The following is an 18,199-nucleotide window of genomic DNA, read 5'->3' on the forward strand; positions in this document are numbered from 1 at the left end:
GTAGATATTCTGCTGGATTTGGGCCAAACTATAGAGCATATAGACCTTTTCCTATGGAATTAGAGCTTTGTGTATCTGTGTAGCATGTTACTAAGATGATCAGTAAGAGTGCACTCTGTGCACTATCCGAGTCCACATCCTTAAAAGCGAAGAAAAAAATTAAATGGCTTCATCATTTTCCTAATAATTTCCAGGCTTGGAGCAATATATCTGTGTATTTCATACAGACTTAGTGCAAAGTGCAAAGCTTAATAGCTGTAATTAAACAGGCAGGTACTGTTAATTAAATGGTTTTATTTTTATGATGTTTTCCCTTTAGACTTAAAAGTTGCCAATATGCAGAGGGAACGTTTTCTATTCGAATTCTGCATTTTACTTTATAGGTAATCTGGGAACCACCGAATTTTATTTCAATGCTTTGAGGTTCTTTTCTGGGCAAGATGGGTAACTGTGAAATATAGAGGAAGTATCCAAGCTGCCTCTTTGGAATTTTTTGAGAATTGTGGTGTTTCAGAACTAGTAAATAGTTTTGAAATGCTTCATTACAATGTCATACAGTGCACCACTGTTGTGAGATGTGAGAACATCTTGGATGCAGCAGTTGCAGCTGTAACAATCATGCTGTATTTTGTCTAAAATAGTTTTATGCTCTGATCACTCTTGACTTGAGAAAGAACATTGTTTGACTGTAACATTTAGTGAGATTTTAAGGTTTGCATTTGGATCCTAGAGAGGAAAATGCAGCCAAAGACTGTTTCCAACCCGCTTATTGTTCTGGCTCATTCGAGGGGTATACTGAAATACTAAACGCTGTCTTCCTCGTCTTTCCTATGTTTATGAACCAGCCAAGGGTCACCCTTTCTCTCAGAAGAAGGGCAGGAATACCTGCTGTTAGAAGACTTTGAAAGTAAAAAGATTCCACTGCAGTGAGTGAACAGTAGCCATTCTTGGCACGCGTGTGAGAAATTAATGACAGAGCCATTAACTTGCCTGAAAATATTGTTTGTTTGAGATGCATCTTGCATGGTGTTCTGTGAGTTTTAACAGAAGAACCTTGTAACTTTGGCTTGAATTTTCTGGAAAGAAAGCTGGGTTGTTATTTATTTATATATCTACCACATTTTTTTCCTGTGCTTGCTCATTTGTCCCAGATTACTTGCACACAAGAGCAGTTTTGCTGCCATTTCGTTCATAATATTCTGTTTAATCAGTCATATTGATTCCTGCAGATGGGAAAAGAATCAACTGGAAAGGATGAGTGGTCAAGGCAGCCCGAATACAGCGTTTTCAAAAATGGGATGATTGCCCCTCAGACTAAAACACTTCTTAAACATTTTTTGCTGGGTCTCTGTCAACATGTAGTTTTTAGTACATGGATGCTTTTCGCTGGATTCCTCTTGCACCTCTTTTCTGTGCACCTTAATGCCTAGTCCTTGTAGTCCAGCAGGCTGTACAGTTTTCTTTTCTTGATATGTGGAAAGAGATATCCAATCCTAATACTGGGTAAGGGATAGTTTGGCCACTGAGCATAATTTGGAGATACATAATACCCACTTGTGATAACACTGAATTCATGTCATAGCCATCCTCTGCTTGTAAAGTGAGGAGTTATCATTGTGTTATATCCAGCTTTGTCATTGTTTTAAACTGAGATATAAAAAAATAATGCTTATCTTAATAACCAGTTGTTAATGGAATATTTAAGGCAATTGTTTTTTTTTTATTGAACTATACTAAAGTGCTTGGTAAAAATTAAAATTCCCAAAGTAGAGAAGTCATTGGGCATCCTTCTCAAAAAAACCCCAAACAAACAAAAAAACCCCACAAGTAAAGTTTGTTCCTGTCAACTATGCACTGTGCATTTTCAGAATTGTACATGGTGTTCTTACCATGATCAGTGGTTAATGCTGATTTTTGAAAACTAGTTAAAATTCAGAGGCTGAATTCCTTGACTTTGTTTGGACTTAAACTGCTTTCTTTGTTTCAGACTGTCTTCAAACTTATAGTCTTGCAAAATCAGGTTGGTTACAACCCATTCATATTTTGAAAACTGTTTCAGTAGACTGAGAAGTTGTTTCCAAAAGATTACTTTAAAAATTGTGAAGTAAATCAGAAATGCCCTCTTATAATGAGAAATGTAAGTTGTTGCCATCAGCTAAGCAAATTACAGACTGACTGTCTCATGTGTCATGGTTTTTGAAAGTCTTCTAAGTGCTTGTGGTCAAGAAGCAGCACCATCCACTTTGACCCAGAAAAACTCCTATATTTAAAAAAGCATTTGTTGCTTGCATGTGATGGGTAATCCTTAAGTACTGGCATTGTACATGTGCTGTTGTTGCATTTTGAGCTCTGGTTATATAGTCCTGTGTGTTTTTGTAAGATAAATGTAGTGTTGATGTTTTATTTCTGTAGTTTTAGAATTTTTTTTTCATTTTAAAGTATATCCTAGTGAACTGGAACTAATAATTTTGGTTCTGCAATTGATTGTCAGTGCCCAGCTTCTCTAGACTGCCCGCTTTATTTTTATGGCATAAAAAACAGAGATCCCAATCCTCGCCACACTTGCTTATGTGAAAAACATTTGACTTTTACTTGAATTTCAGTCTGAATGCATATCATGGAACTGGAAGAGTACATCTAGAAAGCGAGGAACTCCTGAATCAGTTCTATGAGTAAAGAGGAAGGGCTGCAGCAGGGGCTGAGCTCAGTGTTACTGGTCACACTGTTGACAATTTATTACGTGGTCTGTAACCTCGTGTAATTCCTTCAGTCCTATGGGCTCTATTTTTTGCAAACGTTTTAAACCTCCAGTGGTTCATTCGTGAATTTTTGAAGCTCTGAGGCAAAGGGAGTAAACTGTTAAGAGACAAGAGATATATTTTTTCGTGGTCAGCACTGGAGGGAATACAGGAAGTTTTGCTTCTCTGGTTGTGCCACGGATAAATAATGAGAAAATTCTCTTATTTCTGGGAGGGAGTCCACTAAACTAATGCTGATTAATGTTCTGAGTTACCTAGAAACCAGTTCTGGCCAGTAAGACAGAACTGAAAACTATGTTTAAAATAATAACCAGAGCATTTCTGCAATGAAAAAAAAAGCCAAAACCCCTAAGAATAAGCTAACAGGAGAAGGTCATATAATTGTAGTGAGAGAAATCTCATAAGCTGCTCGTCCTGATGGAAGATTGCATCTCCGCTATTAAACAGAACAAAAAGTTCTGTTGGTTGGGTGAATGACATTTTTCTTGACTGCAGATGTCCATTCCAAGCTAACCATGTTGGTTCCCTTGATAGCTGTCAGAGAGGCACTTTGTGAGGGATTCCTCCTGTTTACGTGGATATCTAAGAAGAACAGACTGTGTTTCACACAGTCTCCATTTCTCTGATGACTGCAGAGGAAACTTAATTGGATAGCTAAACTGGATTCCTTTTTCCTCAGGTTGCCAGGACCCTGGGAGATAAATGCAGCTGTCCCTTGAGAAAGAAAGTTTTGTGCAAACTTACCGACGAATGAAATCTGTATAATAAATATTGGTTGTGATCCCTCTGAGGTAGTGAGCCTCTTAAATAAGGGGGAAAATGCTTCTTGTGGTAGTCCATGTATTTTATTCCTCAAAAGTTTTGGAACTGTGTGGTCCAGTTGCTTAATCGAGCTTAGTAAGAGTACCAGGTGTTCACTGAAACATGTGCATGATGAAATATTTACATATGTATGTATAAATTAACACAGTGTATGGTATTGTGCTAATGAAAATAGGAAATATCATGGTATGATTGGTCAAAAAGCATATGGACTGCCTTAACTCCATCAGTATTTTGCCACTATCTTGACTTTCATTTAAGCAAGGAGTCCAATACAGAATCAAGACCAGTAATAACAGAATTTCTCTGCTTGGAGCACGGTAACTGGGGAGGTTTACAAAGAAAATAAAATCATTGCAACGTGGTTACTTTCCACGTAACTTTACTGGTAGTAAACTTAGTAAACATTAGTACTGGTTAGTACCACTACTAGTGAGTGCTATTCTCATAAAAGAACTTCCTAAGAAATCAAAGGTAAACAGCTGTGCAGCTTTATCTAACACCACTGCCTTAATTTGCATTCAAGACAAAAGCACTCTGTTGCACATGCAACCTATGGATTTTTTTTCCCCTCAAAGAGCATACTGTTTTCCTCCTATTTATGTTCTTATCTCCTATTTCTCTTTCCTCTGCATATTTCAAATGAGTTTTATGTGGTCAGTACAACACCAGGCACGCATTTAAGAGCATTACAAGCAGTCATGTTTTTTCCTCTTAACATCTTTTTCATACTGATTAGAACTAGCAAGTACTGTAAACCCAAGAACGGAGTGTCTTATTTTTACCTTTAACTGTGCCATTAAAGTACTGCTAGTTGCCAGCATGGGTTAAAAAAATAATAATAAAAAAAATTCCCCCAGCACCCAAACAAAATAAAAAAATCCCCCAGCTGCCAAAAAAACTGCTCCAAATTGTCATCGTGGAAATCACTTGCTTTATGAAACATCAACGTGTTGTGGAGCTGTTTGTAAAGCTCCACAGTTGTATTATGTGTTTCACATGCATGGATTTGTACATATGTAGTCACTTAGGATCCTTAAGCACTACTAGTTGTTTGATAATTGAGTTCCTGCATCTCATTTTTAAAAAATAAAAATAAAAACTTGGAAGACACTGACAGACTTTTTAGTTGTTTACATTCCAAACATTGTGTCTATCCTTTGTAATGTTTGTTTTTTTCTTTGTATTGTTCACCAACATTTTAATCTTACAATCTCACATGTAGATCTCACGCTGACTCGGCAAAATCCAGCTCTTCTGAAACAGACTGCAATGATAACTTGCCCTCCCACAAAAACCCCTCAGCTCCCTCAGCGAGCAAGCACGCTGTGAACGGCTTCTTTCCGCAGCAAGGGGTCTATGACTCCCCTCCTTCTCGGACCGGACTGACGCTGGCAGACTGCAGCCTCTATAACCTGCCCAGGAGTTACTCCCAGGATGTTTTACCCAAGGCGGCGTCTCCGTCTGGGACTGACGCGGAAGGAGAGCAACACGTTTTCAACGCGCCGTCGGCAACGTCTTCGTTGGACGCACAGATGAGACACGTCTCCATTAGCTACGACATTCCCCCCACACCTGGAGGTACTTATCAGATTCCACGAACTTTTCCAGAGGGAACATTGTCTCAGACTTCCAAACTGGAAACTATTCCAGATATTCCTCCGCCTCGGCCACCAAAACCTCACCACGCTGCAGATCGGTCTCCTGTGGAAACATGTAGCATTAGTCGCACTGCTTCCGACACGGACAGTAGTTACTGCATCCCCACAGCAGGAGTGCCGCCCTCCCGCAGTAACACCATTTCAACTGTAGATTTGAATGTCTTTCGGAAAGGTCAGTACTCTGCAGAGTTTTTGTGTTAAATGGTGTGGTCCTGTGAGGAATGATGGGATATGAATGATGCAAGCGGCGTTTCTAGCCCTTAGAAACGAGCGTGTAGCCCTTCACAAGGTGGTCTGTGGTCAAAGTATGTAAGAAAGAGGTAAAAGAGATTATTAAAGGGAACATCAGTAAGGGATGGACATTGCACTGTGGTATTTGGTCTTGGCTAAAAATACTTGAAGACCCAGACGTATTTATGGTGTTACTCATCTTCAGAAAACAGCACTGAAAAACTAATCTTTTTTTTTTTTTCTGAAGCCTAATAAGCTCGTATAGCTGAATTCAATACTGCCATTATCAGTCTTTCAGAACGACCAAAGTTAGTAAATTGTGTTCCAATCTGCAAAAGCTGAAAGAGTTTCTTGAAGGTCAGTGGGATTTGGTGTATACCCCTAGCTTGGAGATCAACCCCGATTTGGTGATCATTGCCACTGACCTTTATTTCACTACTTGTGATTGATATGCTTAGTGCAGTTTTTAAGTAAAATTGAAGTTATTCCTTGTGGCTACCTAAATACTCTAGATGTGCTGCCTTGTGTATTGTCTTGTTAACCACTTTTGTGTTGACTTCCATCATTTTTTAGGTTCCTGAAGCAGGTGGGTATTACAGTGTTATTTTTAGAGTGAAATTCTAAGTTGGTTATGGTGGATGCTAGTGTTAGAGGTCTTTTTAAAGGAGAATTGTTTGAGTTGTGCTCGGTATGGGATGAGAGGCTGAAATGAGGGGATGGGAACGGGTTTTAGAGGAGGCAATATACAGAATGGATGTGACATACAGGTGCTCAGATAGTATTGTCCTGTTTGTCATTCATTTTGTAGGCTGAATGTAATAATATTGGTGGTTGATAGCATTATAAAATTACAAAGTAACACCCTGAAAGACCCTTGTTTGCTCCACTTACGTTCTCTCATTTTCCTGAGTTTGTAGGTGAATATTCCTACACTAAAGCTGAGATTCTCTATCTCAGGAAGAGTAGCCTTTCTGAAAATACTGTTTTAATTTGGTGCTCAATAGCAGAGGTGTTTATTTTCCTCTGAGATGGAAATCTCAAAAAAAACTTCAGAGGTTTTTTACAGGGCAAGGTGGGGCTAAAACCCAGAGTTTTCCCAGTTTCTGTATTGGCATCAGGAGAAGGGGCATGCCTGCTGCAGGATAAGGCAGTCTGCCACCTGCATGGATGAGCAGCACCTGGGAGCCAGGTGTCCCACAAACACCCCTGTCCACCAAAGAACCACCCACGAAGATTGAGACCTTCTTAGTGGGGACTGCCAGGAGCCACAACTCTGAAAATGGAGAGATCTCTGCTTCTGCAGCAGTTTGTTCCAGTTGAAAGCCCCTGGAGACCACACTGGGGAGCTGAGAGAAGGGATTCACCTGTTCCTGCAACAGATGGAATCCTGTTGAATCAGCACTTTCCAAGGGAAGAGTATCAGTCAGGAAACCTTTCTTCAGACCCTGAACTACATCTGCCATTTGTTTATTTTAGAATAGCTTTTTCATGAGGGCCCAGATTCCGACTCTTACACTAAGTTCATACAGGTGCTCGTTGGAAAGAAAGATTTTGCTGCTTCTTTAAAAGCAAAAATTCCTTTTTCTTTTCTCACCATGGAAAACCGCGTTGTGACTGATAGGCGCTAAGGTTGTTTGTGAACACAGTCCTCCCAAGTACAGATAAAATCTATGGGCCACAGCTTCAGGAGGTGTGTTTGTATGCTCTCAGAAGCAGACAGTAAATAACAACAGACTCTGGATGCCTGGTGCCAAGTGACAGGAACAAGGATGATAAATAACCACTTTCTCTTTTCGTTTCTTTAGAAATTAGTTCTCAAGACTGTTATGATATTCCACGAACGTTTCTGAATGACAGATCTAATTCATTGGAGGGCTTCCATAACCACTTTGTAAGTATGACTTGATCTGATGTGAGGCAACAGTGACAGTGCTTGAATGCTCTTGGTTCCTGTGTAAAAAAGCAAGTTGTACAGTGTTTGTGATTTTTTCAGTTTCAATATTAATCTGAGTAGATTAGGTTAAAAAACTCATATGATTCACAGCTGATTGCATAACTTATTTTGTTAAAGGAAATATATGTTAATTCTAGAAAAACAGAAGCATGTTGACAGTGGGAAGTGTTTCAAGTGAAGAACTAGATGAAAATTATGTCCCAATGAATCCCAACTCTCCTCCACGACAGCATTCCAGCAGCTTCACTGAACCCATCCAGGAAACAAACTATGTACCAATGATACCAGGCACATTTGATTTTCCATTATTTGGAAAGCAAGTCCCTCCTCCTGCTCACATGGGTTTCAGGTCCAGTCCAAAGACCCCTCCCAGACGGTCGGTACCTGCTGCAGAATGTGAGCCACCGCCAGTGGATCGGAACCTCAAACCAGACAGAAAAGGTGAGGAAAATGTCCAATAGAAGCTAATTTTTGTCATCTAAGAAAATAACATAGCTCTCCCAGCTTCCAGTTAGTGGAAAATTACCATATTTTTAGAAATTATTTTAAAAATAATTTTTATCTATGAGATAATTGTAACACAAAGGGATCGTAGGATTATTTTTAACATCACAAACCAGTGCCAAATACAAGCATAGGCTTATATTATAGCCCTGCAGTTACTAAAGAAAAAATGACACAGAATTGCTGACATTTAGAGGTGTGAGTTTTAGTCCTCATACATAGGAGACACTCGTGATGCAGAGAGAGCACACAAGGCACTGGATAAAATACAGATTTATAGCCATAACAATGCTTGGTACAGGAGCAGTACACATTTTCACTTTAGAAGGCCCTTCCAAATCTATCCTAAAAGATTAGTCTTGTAAATCTGGTGCACACTGTGTTTACTTTTCCTTTAAATAAGGATTATTTGAGTGACTGGTGTTCTTAAGGAAAAAAGAAGATAGGATTTCAATGTGTCTATAAGAGATACTTGTATAGAGAATCACTAATAAATAGCTTGGATTTTCCAGTTCAGCTGAAATTTTTTATCAGCCATCTTGTCGGAAATACAGGCAAATGCTTAAGGAACTTGTTTCCCCCACTATGCAGTTTTTCAGACAAGATAACTAACTTTCTTGTAGAAGTGGCAACTACAGAACATTAGGTCAAGTCTCTGTGCTATTTTGCATATGACTAAGTCCTATTTTTAATCTTATGCACTTGAAAAAATTAGTATTTACATTGAGAATGCCTGACTTCATTGTAGGAAAGCTTGATGGCGAATATTCAGATGGTCTAAAATATTCACTAACTAAACCTTTAAATTAGTATTTTTCCCACTAGGTGAAAACAACCTGTAATTAAGGGAAGTAGATAGTATCATGATCATATAGATGAGCTCAGTGTGAAATGGAATGTCTCATTCCTGCCTGTCCATCTTCAGAAAGCGAGGCATGGCCTTTTTCAAGACCTTGGCTCTATGCATGTGTCTAATTGTTTCTGTTTTACCAGACAGTAGTTTTGTTTAGTTCTTAAGAAATACTGGACAGTAACAGATTGATGAAAGCTGATAATGGAAAATATTCTCAAAATAAGCACTGAACTGATTTAAAATATTTTCCCTGACTGGCCAGTTTGTGTATTTTACTGATAAAATGTTTGACCTTCAAAAGCAGTAAACTTCTGTGTTTAAAAGCATCTCACTTTTGCTGTTGGCAGTGCAAAGCTGCCACACAGATGTCTGCTGGTGCAGCATCGTTACTCTTGCATCTCTTTTTGAAACTGAATTAGTGGTTCACATTCTGAAAGTGGCATGTGAGGCTCCTGCTTTGCTCCCATCCTCAAATGCTTTACAGCTAAAAAGAACTAGCTAACATTAGGGAAAAGATTTTTAGATGTGCTAACATACCTCTGAATAAGTGTAGAGTGACTGGCTGAAATTTTTGCCTGTAGACTTTTAGAAGCTGTTACCACTGTAAAATAATAGGATTATTTAATGTCATTTACAAGATAAAATAATTTTAAAGTAAAACTGTCCCTGAAAGTAAATATTGTGTAGTAAATGCTTAGGGGCTGCAAAAAAATTCGTGAAGATCTTGAGCTACCAAGAGTGGTAATGATTCTGATTTATCACTGAGGGTTTTATCTTAGTAACACATATACACACAGCCTCACTCAAATTTTATCAAGTGCATTACTGTGAGTTTTCCATTGTTGTGAAGAGCAGATGTGATGACACATCAGAATGGTGATACATTCCCATTTTAGTAGCTGAGTTCTCCACGCAAATAACTCCTTCCAGATATACCTTTGGGAAAATAAAACTGCAGTTTCTTTTGAATTAAAGTAGGATAAAACTCTTGTTTAAGTGGACCTTTACCTAATTAAAACAAGTGTGTGCTCTATGTTCTTCTGTGTTGCTTTTTCAGCTTTCAAATTCTTGTAGCAGCTTCTATTATCAGGTTGTGTCTGCTTATGTAAATGTACTGCAATGCTCTTCTGCTGCAAATGAGTGCACAGAAAGTATTGAGTTGGCCAGTAGGTTCAATAAATCTTTGGCAGACACAGAAAGGGAGGAAATGGAACATAAAATATTTACCTTCTGGGTATTGCTCCATTAAATGTTGGTGTTTTTTAATATGCCATTGGTTCAAGAATTTCTGTTGAAGACCACTGGTGCTTCTCTAAGAGATGGTGTTACCACAGAGATCGGGTGTGTTGGGGTAAGGTATTGTGAGGGCACATCTCCTGTTCTCTTGGAAGAAGGTGCTGTATGTTTTTTTATTGGTTACGGATTGCTGCAAAAATAGTGTTTGCACTACCTCCAAGTAACAATTGCTCTTTAGTAGCTACGAGAAATATCACCATTGCCTTTCAGATGAGCATTAGCTTTAGCTCAGTCGTGTTGGTGTGGGCCAGGGAAGTTTGTTCAGTGCTAAAAATGCATTTGACAAAGAAATAATGCAGTGAAACTAGCAGATAAAGAAAGAATATACTGCTTTTTGTTGTCAGATGTATGTGTTTAGCATCTCCTCTGTTTTCCTTTGGTTTAAGGGCTTACAGCTTACAGGCAGTATAGTTTGACAAGAGTAGAAAGTGGAGGGCTCGGTGATGGCAGGGCCCCTTCTCTGGCATACAGCCTGCTCTCCCCTTTGCTGCTCTGTTTTGTACACCTGACATGAAACAGATACTCACTCTCTTCTGGTTCTGCTGTCTTTGAAGAATAATGTGTCAGGCAGCAAGGACCTGGCAGTCTGTCCATCAGCAGTAGTGACTGTAGTGTGTAATGTCTTCACAGCTCTCATACAGCAGCTGACATTCAGGGCAATTTATCAAATCATTAATATTCTCCAAATTTCTACAGTTATGTAGAAGTTATGTAGAAGTAGTGGCTGACAGGGGACTGATTTATGAAAAATCATTAACATAGGTAAACTAAATGTAGGTAATAGGTCTAAAGTTTACTAAAGGTACGTGCACATTCTTTTGAGGAGGGTACTTGTGCATCCCAGCCCTGAGAGGCATAGGCCCTTTGGGTCTCCCCAGATGGAGGAGTAGCCAGGGCCAGGAGCCATGGTGAGCTATGACATACCCTGTGTCTTTTCCCACTGGATTTTAGAAGAGCTTTGCTTTAGAAAATGGTTTAAAAATAACAAAAAAAAAATAGAGAGAGAGAGCCTTGAGATTACGCTACAGGTTCACATAGTTTCATTTTCTAGCTCACAGCTGCTTCTGTAAATACAGGGAGCTTCCAGTACTTTCTGAAAAATAAAACTGCAGTTTTGAACCATGTTCAAAACATGGTGTTGGCTCCCTGCCCCAATAACTTGAATCAAAGCACTTTTCTTTAGAGAAGCATACCAAAAGGTAAGTGATGTACTGCTTGGAACAAAATGGAGAGCGTTTGCCAGGTGCTTTTCTGCATTCACCTGTAATTGAATGATTAAAAAAACCCTCTTTTTTAGTTTAATTTTTTTTTCAGGGTGCTATTTCTTTAGTTACATAGAACCATTGTTTGTATTGATTTTTGTATTTCTGCTTTTTGGCCGCTTTAGCTTGCCGCAGTTGCATGTAGTCGTGATGCTAATTTGGAAGCGGGTTTGCTAGCAAAAGGCTTTGAGCAGAAGAAATATTGCATCCATCCATGCAGTTGAATCTTACTCACTGAATTGCTCAAAGACTGTGAAGAGCAGTTGTGACATTTGTTGTGACAGTGACGTGTTCCTTCCTCAAAACACTATTTATCCAAGAAGGAGCAGTGGAATTAAAGGTGCCCAAACACGGTGGGCAGCCAAGGCAACAAAGAACACCAGATTCTCTTCTGTTCAGCCTATTTTAAGGAAAAGGTGCCTGGTCAAAAATGAAAGGAGAAAGGTGTTAATTCTTTTTTATAGGTCAGCAGGAAGCCTTTGAGTGACGCAGCGTTTGAGATGGGAGTGTCTGTCAACCTCTGGGCATGCTAGTGACCCCCTCCTGCCCCAGGGTTTATTTCCAGGACTTGGGGGATGGCGTATGTCATCTTAAACCAAGACTTTAAGACCAAACATCTACAAAATCAAATTTTTTTTAAAAACTATAACTGTTTAGGAGCCCTACAGAAGGAGTCCTTATAGCTATGTGGCATTGTCTCATCTGTGAAGTTGAAATCTGTGCATGTCATCTTGACTGATAAAATATAGTTTTTCAATATCTGAATCAAACTGTTAAGTCAGCGATGGAATTGGGGATGGTGGAATTTACTTCTTCAAAGTCTCAGTTTGATGCCCAGCTTACATTAACTTGGTAAATTCTTTTTTCTGAGACCACTTCTACCAAAGTGGTTTTTTTAAGGTTCTGCAAAGAAGTGTATGAACCACGGGCATATGGCTGAATTAACAATTCATAACCATGATGGAATGAAAGTTAAAAATTTAATCTCATTCATTTGAATATAATATTGGAATGTAATGCATGAATGAATATAAATGTAATTTTAGTCATGTTTTTGATTTTTGATCCATGGTACTTAAAAACACCTTATGAGAGAGTTCCATTTAGCACAGGTCCTAGTTCAGAGTCACGGGGAACTGAGATAGAACGATACCCTCAGGATCAGATTGCTGACAGAGGCAGTACAAAATTTGGGAATCCCAGTTTACAACACGGGTTTTGGGTAAGATTGCAGAGATTTTTTTGCTGAAATAACCAGTGTAGTGCATTTTCACTTTTTTTTAAAGGCTTATATTTCAACAAAAATTTAATCTGAGATGCTTCCTACAACTTAAGTCCATATGATTGCCTTTAAAAGAGGCTGCTGCTTGGCCCAGGTAATTTTCAGCCCAGCATGTGGTAAACTTGGATTTAGACTTGGATTTAGTGAGTGATGCACACGTTTCTTTTCATGCCAAGAAAATGCCCAGTTGCAGCTTGAAACCAAGAAAACAAACAAACAAAACAAACCAAGGGAGAGGAAGAAAATTCTCATGGAGTTAGGAATTGTGATTGTTTTTAAAAATGTTAAAAATTTTATCTGGTTGTTTTTCTCATAGTTTTTTCTCATTTAACGTGTTAAAAGACATTATTTCTGTGGTTAAACCACAAATATGTGGATTGCTTCTAAAAATGTGGCTGTATCTTGGCCATGACTCCTCATGAGCATCTCCCAAATGGATTAACTTCATAGAAAATTCCAGTTTTCTTGATGTAAGAGTATAAACCCACTTTGAAAAGGTATTTGTGTACAGAGCTTTCCCGTGGCAGGAAGCACCTACCACCATCTGGTCCCCAAAGGACCTGCTATGATGCTCCTGGATAACCAGCATAATCACCCATTGTTGTAGTGTAGTAATGGTGCTGTAAAAATCCCAAGTAAAGTAGGTAGTTGTTAAGGAAATTAAGAATCCTCATTAATCATTGAGGCAGTTATAAATAGCCTAATGAACAATTTCCTTGTTAGACACTCAAACATGTAAATATTTAAGTTGGACAGTGTGAACATGTTACATGTCCTGATGCAGGAGGAGCATCCCACCGGCCTGAAATAAAACTTCAGAGAAACAGTTAAAGCATTTGTGAATACAGGAGCTGACAATTCTTTTAAAATAATAAATAATAATAATAACTAGAAGCTGGCAACACTGCAGTGTTCTACGCTATCGTAATTGTCTTGCATGTTGTTTAGTAAAGGTTCACTTATGTTCTCAGGCTTTAGGACAAGTAGGCATTGAAAAAAATCTGAATGGTGATTTTAATCAGCAGCAAAAACTGAACTAAAGATCTGTTAAAAAAGAAACTGTAATTTCTGTGATGACTTTTTTGAACAGAAGTAGTATTCATTTTGCTTTTAAGAAATCCAGGCATTTAATCCTTCTTTTCTCTCTTGGAAACTCCTGTTCATTCTTTTTAGGAATTCTAAAAAATTCTGTTTTGGGGGGAAGTTTTGGTGCTTCGTCAGAATTCCTAAAGCAAGTTGAATACAAATTTATTGAATTTTTTTTTTCTTCTTTGATCCCCCACAAGCTCCAAAGGCTCCTATTTAGCTGAAAATTAAACTTCCTCCTGCCTGTACAAACTATTTCTACAAGTCTAATTTTTACTTAATAGCTCGAAATGAAGTTTACATAACTCCTTGCTGTGATACTCCAGCCCTTAACTTGCAGCTGTGATTTGTCTCACAAAACTTTGAAACAACAAATAATTTCAGTAAAGATTTCGTTTGGATGGCTGCATCGCAGCTGCAAAGGAAGCTCCGCTTTGCTGGACACAATGGCTTTAAGAAAATCAAACACATGAGTTTTCTAAAGACAAACTGCAATACTTGCTCTGATGCTACCGGTAGAGATGGTAGTTTTTAACTCCAAAGATACCAGGGAGAGCAGGAACAAGTGAACAAGGGTAATAACACCCTCTTTTTTTCCCCTCCCTAGAATTTTTCTTTTGTTCTTTGTGTGCTTATTGCTTTCTTTTAGGAAAACATAGTTTTTGATGCACATATTGTCATGCTATTCCCTTGGGTTTTTTATAGGCTTAATGTTAGGCTTTACTTTTCCAGTGAACAAGTTAAATTCCATTACTTTTTTTGTGTTTTGTTTTTGAAGTCCATTGCACTTAATGAATCTTAGTGCAGGTTTGAACTGCTAATCAATGAACACTCCAGAACACTGTACTTTGTTATTGAATACTTTTAGTTCATCATGCTTTGGGGGATTTTAAAATACAGACATGTAGAGTTACTCACAAATTAGAGCAGTCAAATAGTATTTTGATGATTAATAGCTTTGGTATTCTCTGAATAGTTTCATGGCATTTGGCAAATATTTTAGGAATACCAGTGAACCTTAGCTGTCACATCCAGTTGGATTTCTTCATAATCAGATTATTTTTTTTTCAAATTCATTCTTAATTTCTGGAGCATTCAAAGTATCAGTTCTCTGAGAAAAGTTATTTTGAGAAGGTAAAGATGTCTGAGAAAACTGGAGAGCCTCTCTTTAGGTGACTGCTTTTTGTATTTCATAATACTGAAGAATAAGTTGGTTTCCTAAAGAGGCTGTAGTTATCACCATTCATGTCACATCACTGACCAGAACAAAGCACATGATTGATGGTGGATATTACTATGGAAATCCATTTGAATGTTGTATAACTAAATACATGTTTCTAATTAGAAGTACCTTGGCAGGAAATAGTCTTATAAAAACAGAGATAAAAAAGCAAATTCAGGGTATTTGTAGAGCTCTGTGCTGAAGACCATGTACTTGGGAATCAGAGTTCACTGGGGTGAGGAAGAGGAAGAGAAGGAAAGCAGGGGTTTATTCTGCAAAATTGAAAACCAAATAATAAATCCTGTGGGAGTAAGACAGTGAGTTTCAGCCTTGTTTTCCAGGGAAAAATCTACAGTGATTCTGAGTACAGGAATTTTTTGACCTCAGTGCAAATTTCGGTTTCCTCTAGTAACAAAGAAAAGGGGGAAAGATGTGTATTTTTTAATGGAAACAAGAAACTGCTGTTATTCTTCTCTCTGAAAGTACTTTTGTGGATGCAGGGCACTTATGTAGCTGTTTTTTACTTTTGCTCTCCCCCTGCTATTCCAAGTAGAGCACTGCTCTAACATTCCTATGTCTGATCTCCTTGTCTCATGTGGATTACTCCCGTTGGCCAGGAAACAGCATTAACAGATCACACATTTCTTAAATTTTATATCACATTAGTATATTTCCCTTAAAATTTTAAGCCCTAAATAGCTGATATTTAAATAGAGAGTTGGCCTCTTCTGTGACGATGTTTGCAATTTCCTGATGTACAATCCCTCACCAGCAAGCCATGGAGCGAGCAGCCAGTCAGGAAAGAAGTGTCCTTAACAGAAGTCATGTTCAGTACTGCTGCTTCGAGGCAATAGCTTGAAAACAAACGAGGCTCCTCAGTGTTACGTCCACAAAAACGTTGGGACCCACCTACGTCGATGCAGGAATTCGCTGCAGTGGGACATGTTTTTTCCCCTCAAGGCTATATTCCAAGTGTTTTATGGAAAACAACAAGAGAATACAATTAGCTGATGCAAAACCCGAAAGGTTTTTCAGTTGAAACCGTTACTTGAAACCAAATCAAACATGTGAAATGGACTCTTCTCCTGATGACTTCTCAGACAAAGGCAGCATTGACATGCACCGAAATGCCAGGAGCAGAATTCATGTGTCTGAGTGCGCTCTAATGCTGGAGCCACCATCGCCTGTTCTGCCTGGCAGTTTGTACAAGCAGCCATTTGTTAGAAAAATAGACTTCATTAGTGATTTTTCAGCTCAGAGTGCCCTTGTGCACTGTTCGTCTGATAGAACGTGCAGAGGCTGAGCTTCTCTCTCTCCTGGCTGGAGCATTTTGCATTTCACAGGTGGTGACTTGACTGATCAGTGAAAACATCTAATTTTCACTTCTTGTTTGGTTGGTTTCACTTGACATAATTTATTTAGGGTTTTTTTTCTCCCCTTGTAGGTTTGCATCCAGTGGTGTTGCAACATAATTTATTTCCTTTTCGGTTAAAAAAAAGTAAAATTACATAAATAAAACCTTTTTTTCTTTTTTAATCCTGGATTTATCTTTCCCAGAATAGGTGTGTAAGTTAAAAGTGTTGTTTTTTGTGAATGCCTGAACATGAGATGAGGTAAATCTGGGCCTGTGGGAACCACAGGAAATGCGTTCCTCAATATTGCTGGCGTTGGAATGCTCTACAGAGCCAGGCTTTCCATAGAGCCCTACTGTCCTTCCACCTTCACTGTGCTGATTTGAAGAACAGCCCTGTGACACTTACCTTTAGTGATTATTTGGGGGTAGATGAGGGAGATCAGTGTGCTGGATGAGGCACTTTCTCCTCAGCATTATATTTAGCTTGTTGCTTCTCAGAGGTGCTCTTGGGGGAAATTCTGTCTTTTGAAGGCAGTAAGGGATATTATTAAGGGCTTTCAGTGCCCTAGCTCGTGTCACTTGATCTTCTTAAATGGGCAAAAAGGGGGTATAGGAGTTCTGCACTTAGACAAATACATAATCTCAGTTTTGTGATTTTGATCTCCCCCCCCTTCCCTCCCCTTTTGCTGTGCCCGGTATGGGGTCTTTCCTGTTACACAGTATAAGCTTCTCGACAGAGATTAGGCCTTTTGGATTTTTGTTTTGCAGGGAGGAAAAAGAAAACACCCTGCCCAAATATTTTAATTCTCTGTGACATATTAAGGTCCAGGAATTGCACTATCCTGGCTGGTTGGTAGCAGCAAGCTGTTTTGCCATCACATTTACTGAGGTTGAACAGTCTTCCAGCAGCAAGAGATGAAAGCTCAGTGAGTTTTGTATGTTTATGTCTGATGTGGAAGAGAAGTATTATAGGGACCTGTACTTCTGAAATCTTGGAGTGGTTTGTAAGTGCTAAATTAAGTGTGAAGCAGGCAGTTACATAATATCCATGTTTTACAAATAGGGCTAATCATAGTTCAGAAAGGTTGGCTGCACCAGACCACGTAGCATCATTAGCATGAGTAGAAATAATGAGTCACAACCATGAGTTCCTTGAGCTTATCTCTGTATTACGGGTTTCAGGCACTTCAGTCTGTTTGGTTATAAGAACAGAGGTTATAAAGTACACACTGCTTAAATAATTTCATTAACTCTCTTACCTCTGCTAGTTTTCTCACTGTACTTATGATCTGTGCTCGTATGTCAATTGATTGGCATTTTAAGTTGAGTTGTATTGGGCCAGATTTCTTTTAAATCAGATTTTAAAACTGCGGAACACAAAATTAATATGATCACATAATGATATTGAGCATCAAATTGTTCTTAATAAGAGGTGTTTGCATTTGAACTTCTACATTTGTTCAATCGATTTTAAGATCCTGGTCTTTTTATACAGGCCAGCTTTTATCAGAGAGTTGTAGGCAAGGTACTTAAGAGTATTGGTTCAGCTCAGAGTTAAGTACACCAACATGTTGGGTCGTGCTTTTGACTTGGCTCCAGTCAACAGTACACTGTACAGAAATACTTTTGTGTTCCACTTTGCAATCTGTGTCTTTGGTCAGCATTGCCCAACTGCTCACCCTTTCCATCGGCACATCGAGCCATTTAAGGGAGCATCTGATTTTGAAATTGGGAAAGAACTGTCTATGTCAAAATAATTCCATGTCTTTTTCTTTTTAAGGAAGTTGCTAAGCAGCACTACTAGTAAATAAATAAATTTTATCTTACCTGCATGGTCTCTCAGAAGCACTATGTAGAAGTTAAGATGCAGTATAAAACCATTGTGTTTACCTTTCTTGTTGTTACTTGATTAT

The 18,199-nt window shown here is 38.6% G+C and overlaps 1 protein-coding gene across 4 annotated transcripts in view; it reads left to right on the forward strand.

The window, feature by feature from the left end:
* The window catches only part of GAB1 (GRB2 associated binding protein 1), a 100,701-nt gene that overhangs the window by 72,195 nt on the left and 10,307 nt on the right, over window positions 1-18,199 (forward strand). For 3 of the 4 annotated variants that reach the window (XM_032685375.1, XM_032685376.1, XM_032685374.1), the window contains exons 4-6: window positions 4,807-5,414; window positions 7,279-7,364; window positions 7,565-7,868. In XM_032685375.1, the coding sequence (XP_032541266.1) occupies window positions 4,807-5,414; window positions 7,279-7,364; window positions 7,565-7,868 (998 nt within the window). Of the gene's footprint in view, window positions 1-845; window positions 927-4,806; window positions 5,415-7,278; window positions 7,365-7,564; window positions 7,869-18,199 lie in introns of all 4 variants that reach the window. The other variant, XM_032685372.1, reaches the window with a different exon arrangement.

The sequence above is a fragment of the Chiroxiphia lanceolata genome, chromosome 4 (assembly GCF_009829145.1).
Source record: "Chiroxiphia lanceolata isolate bChiLan1 chromosome 4, bChiLan1.pri, whole genome shotgun sequence".
NCBI lineage: Eukaryota > Metazoa > Chordata > Aves > Passeriformes > Pipridae > Chiroxiphia > Chiroxiphia lanceolata.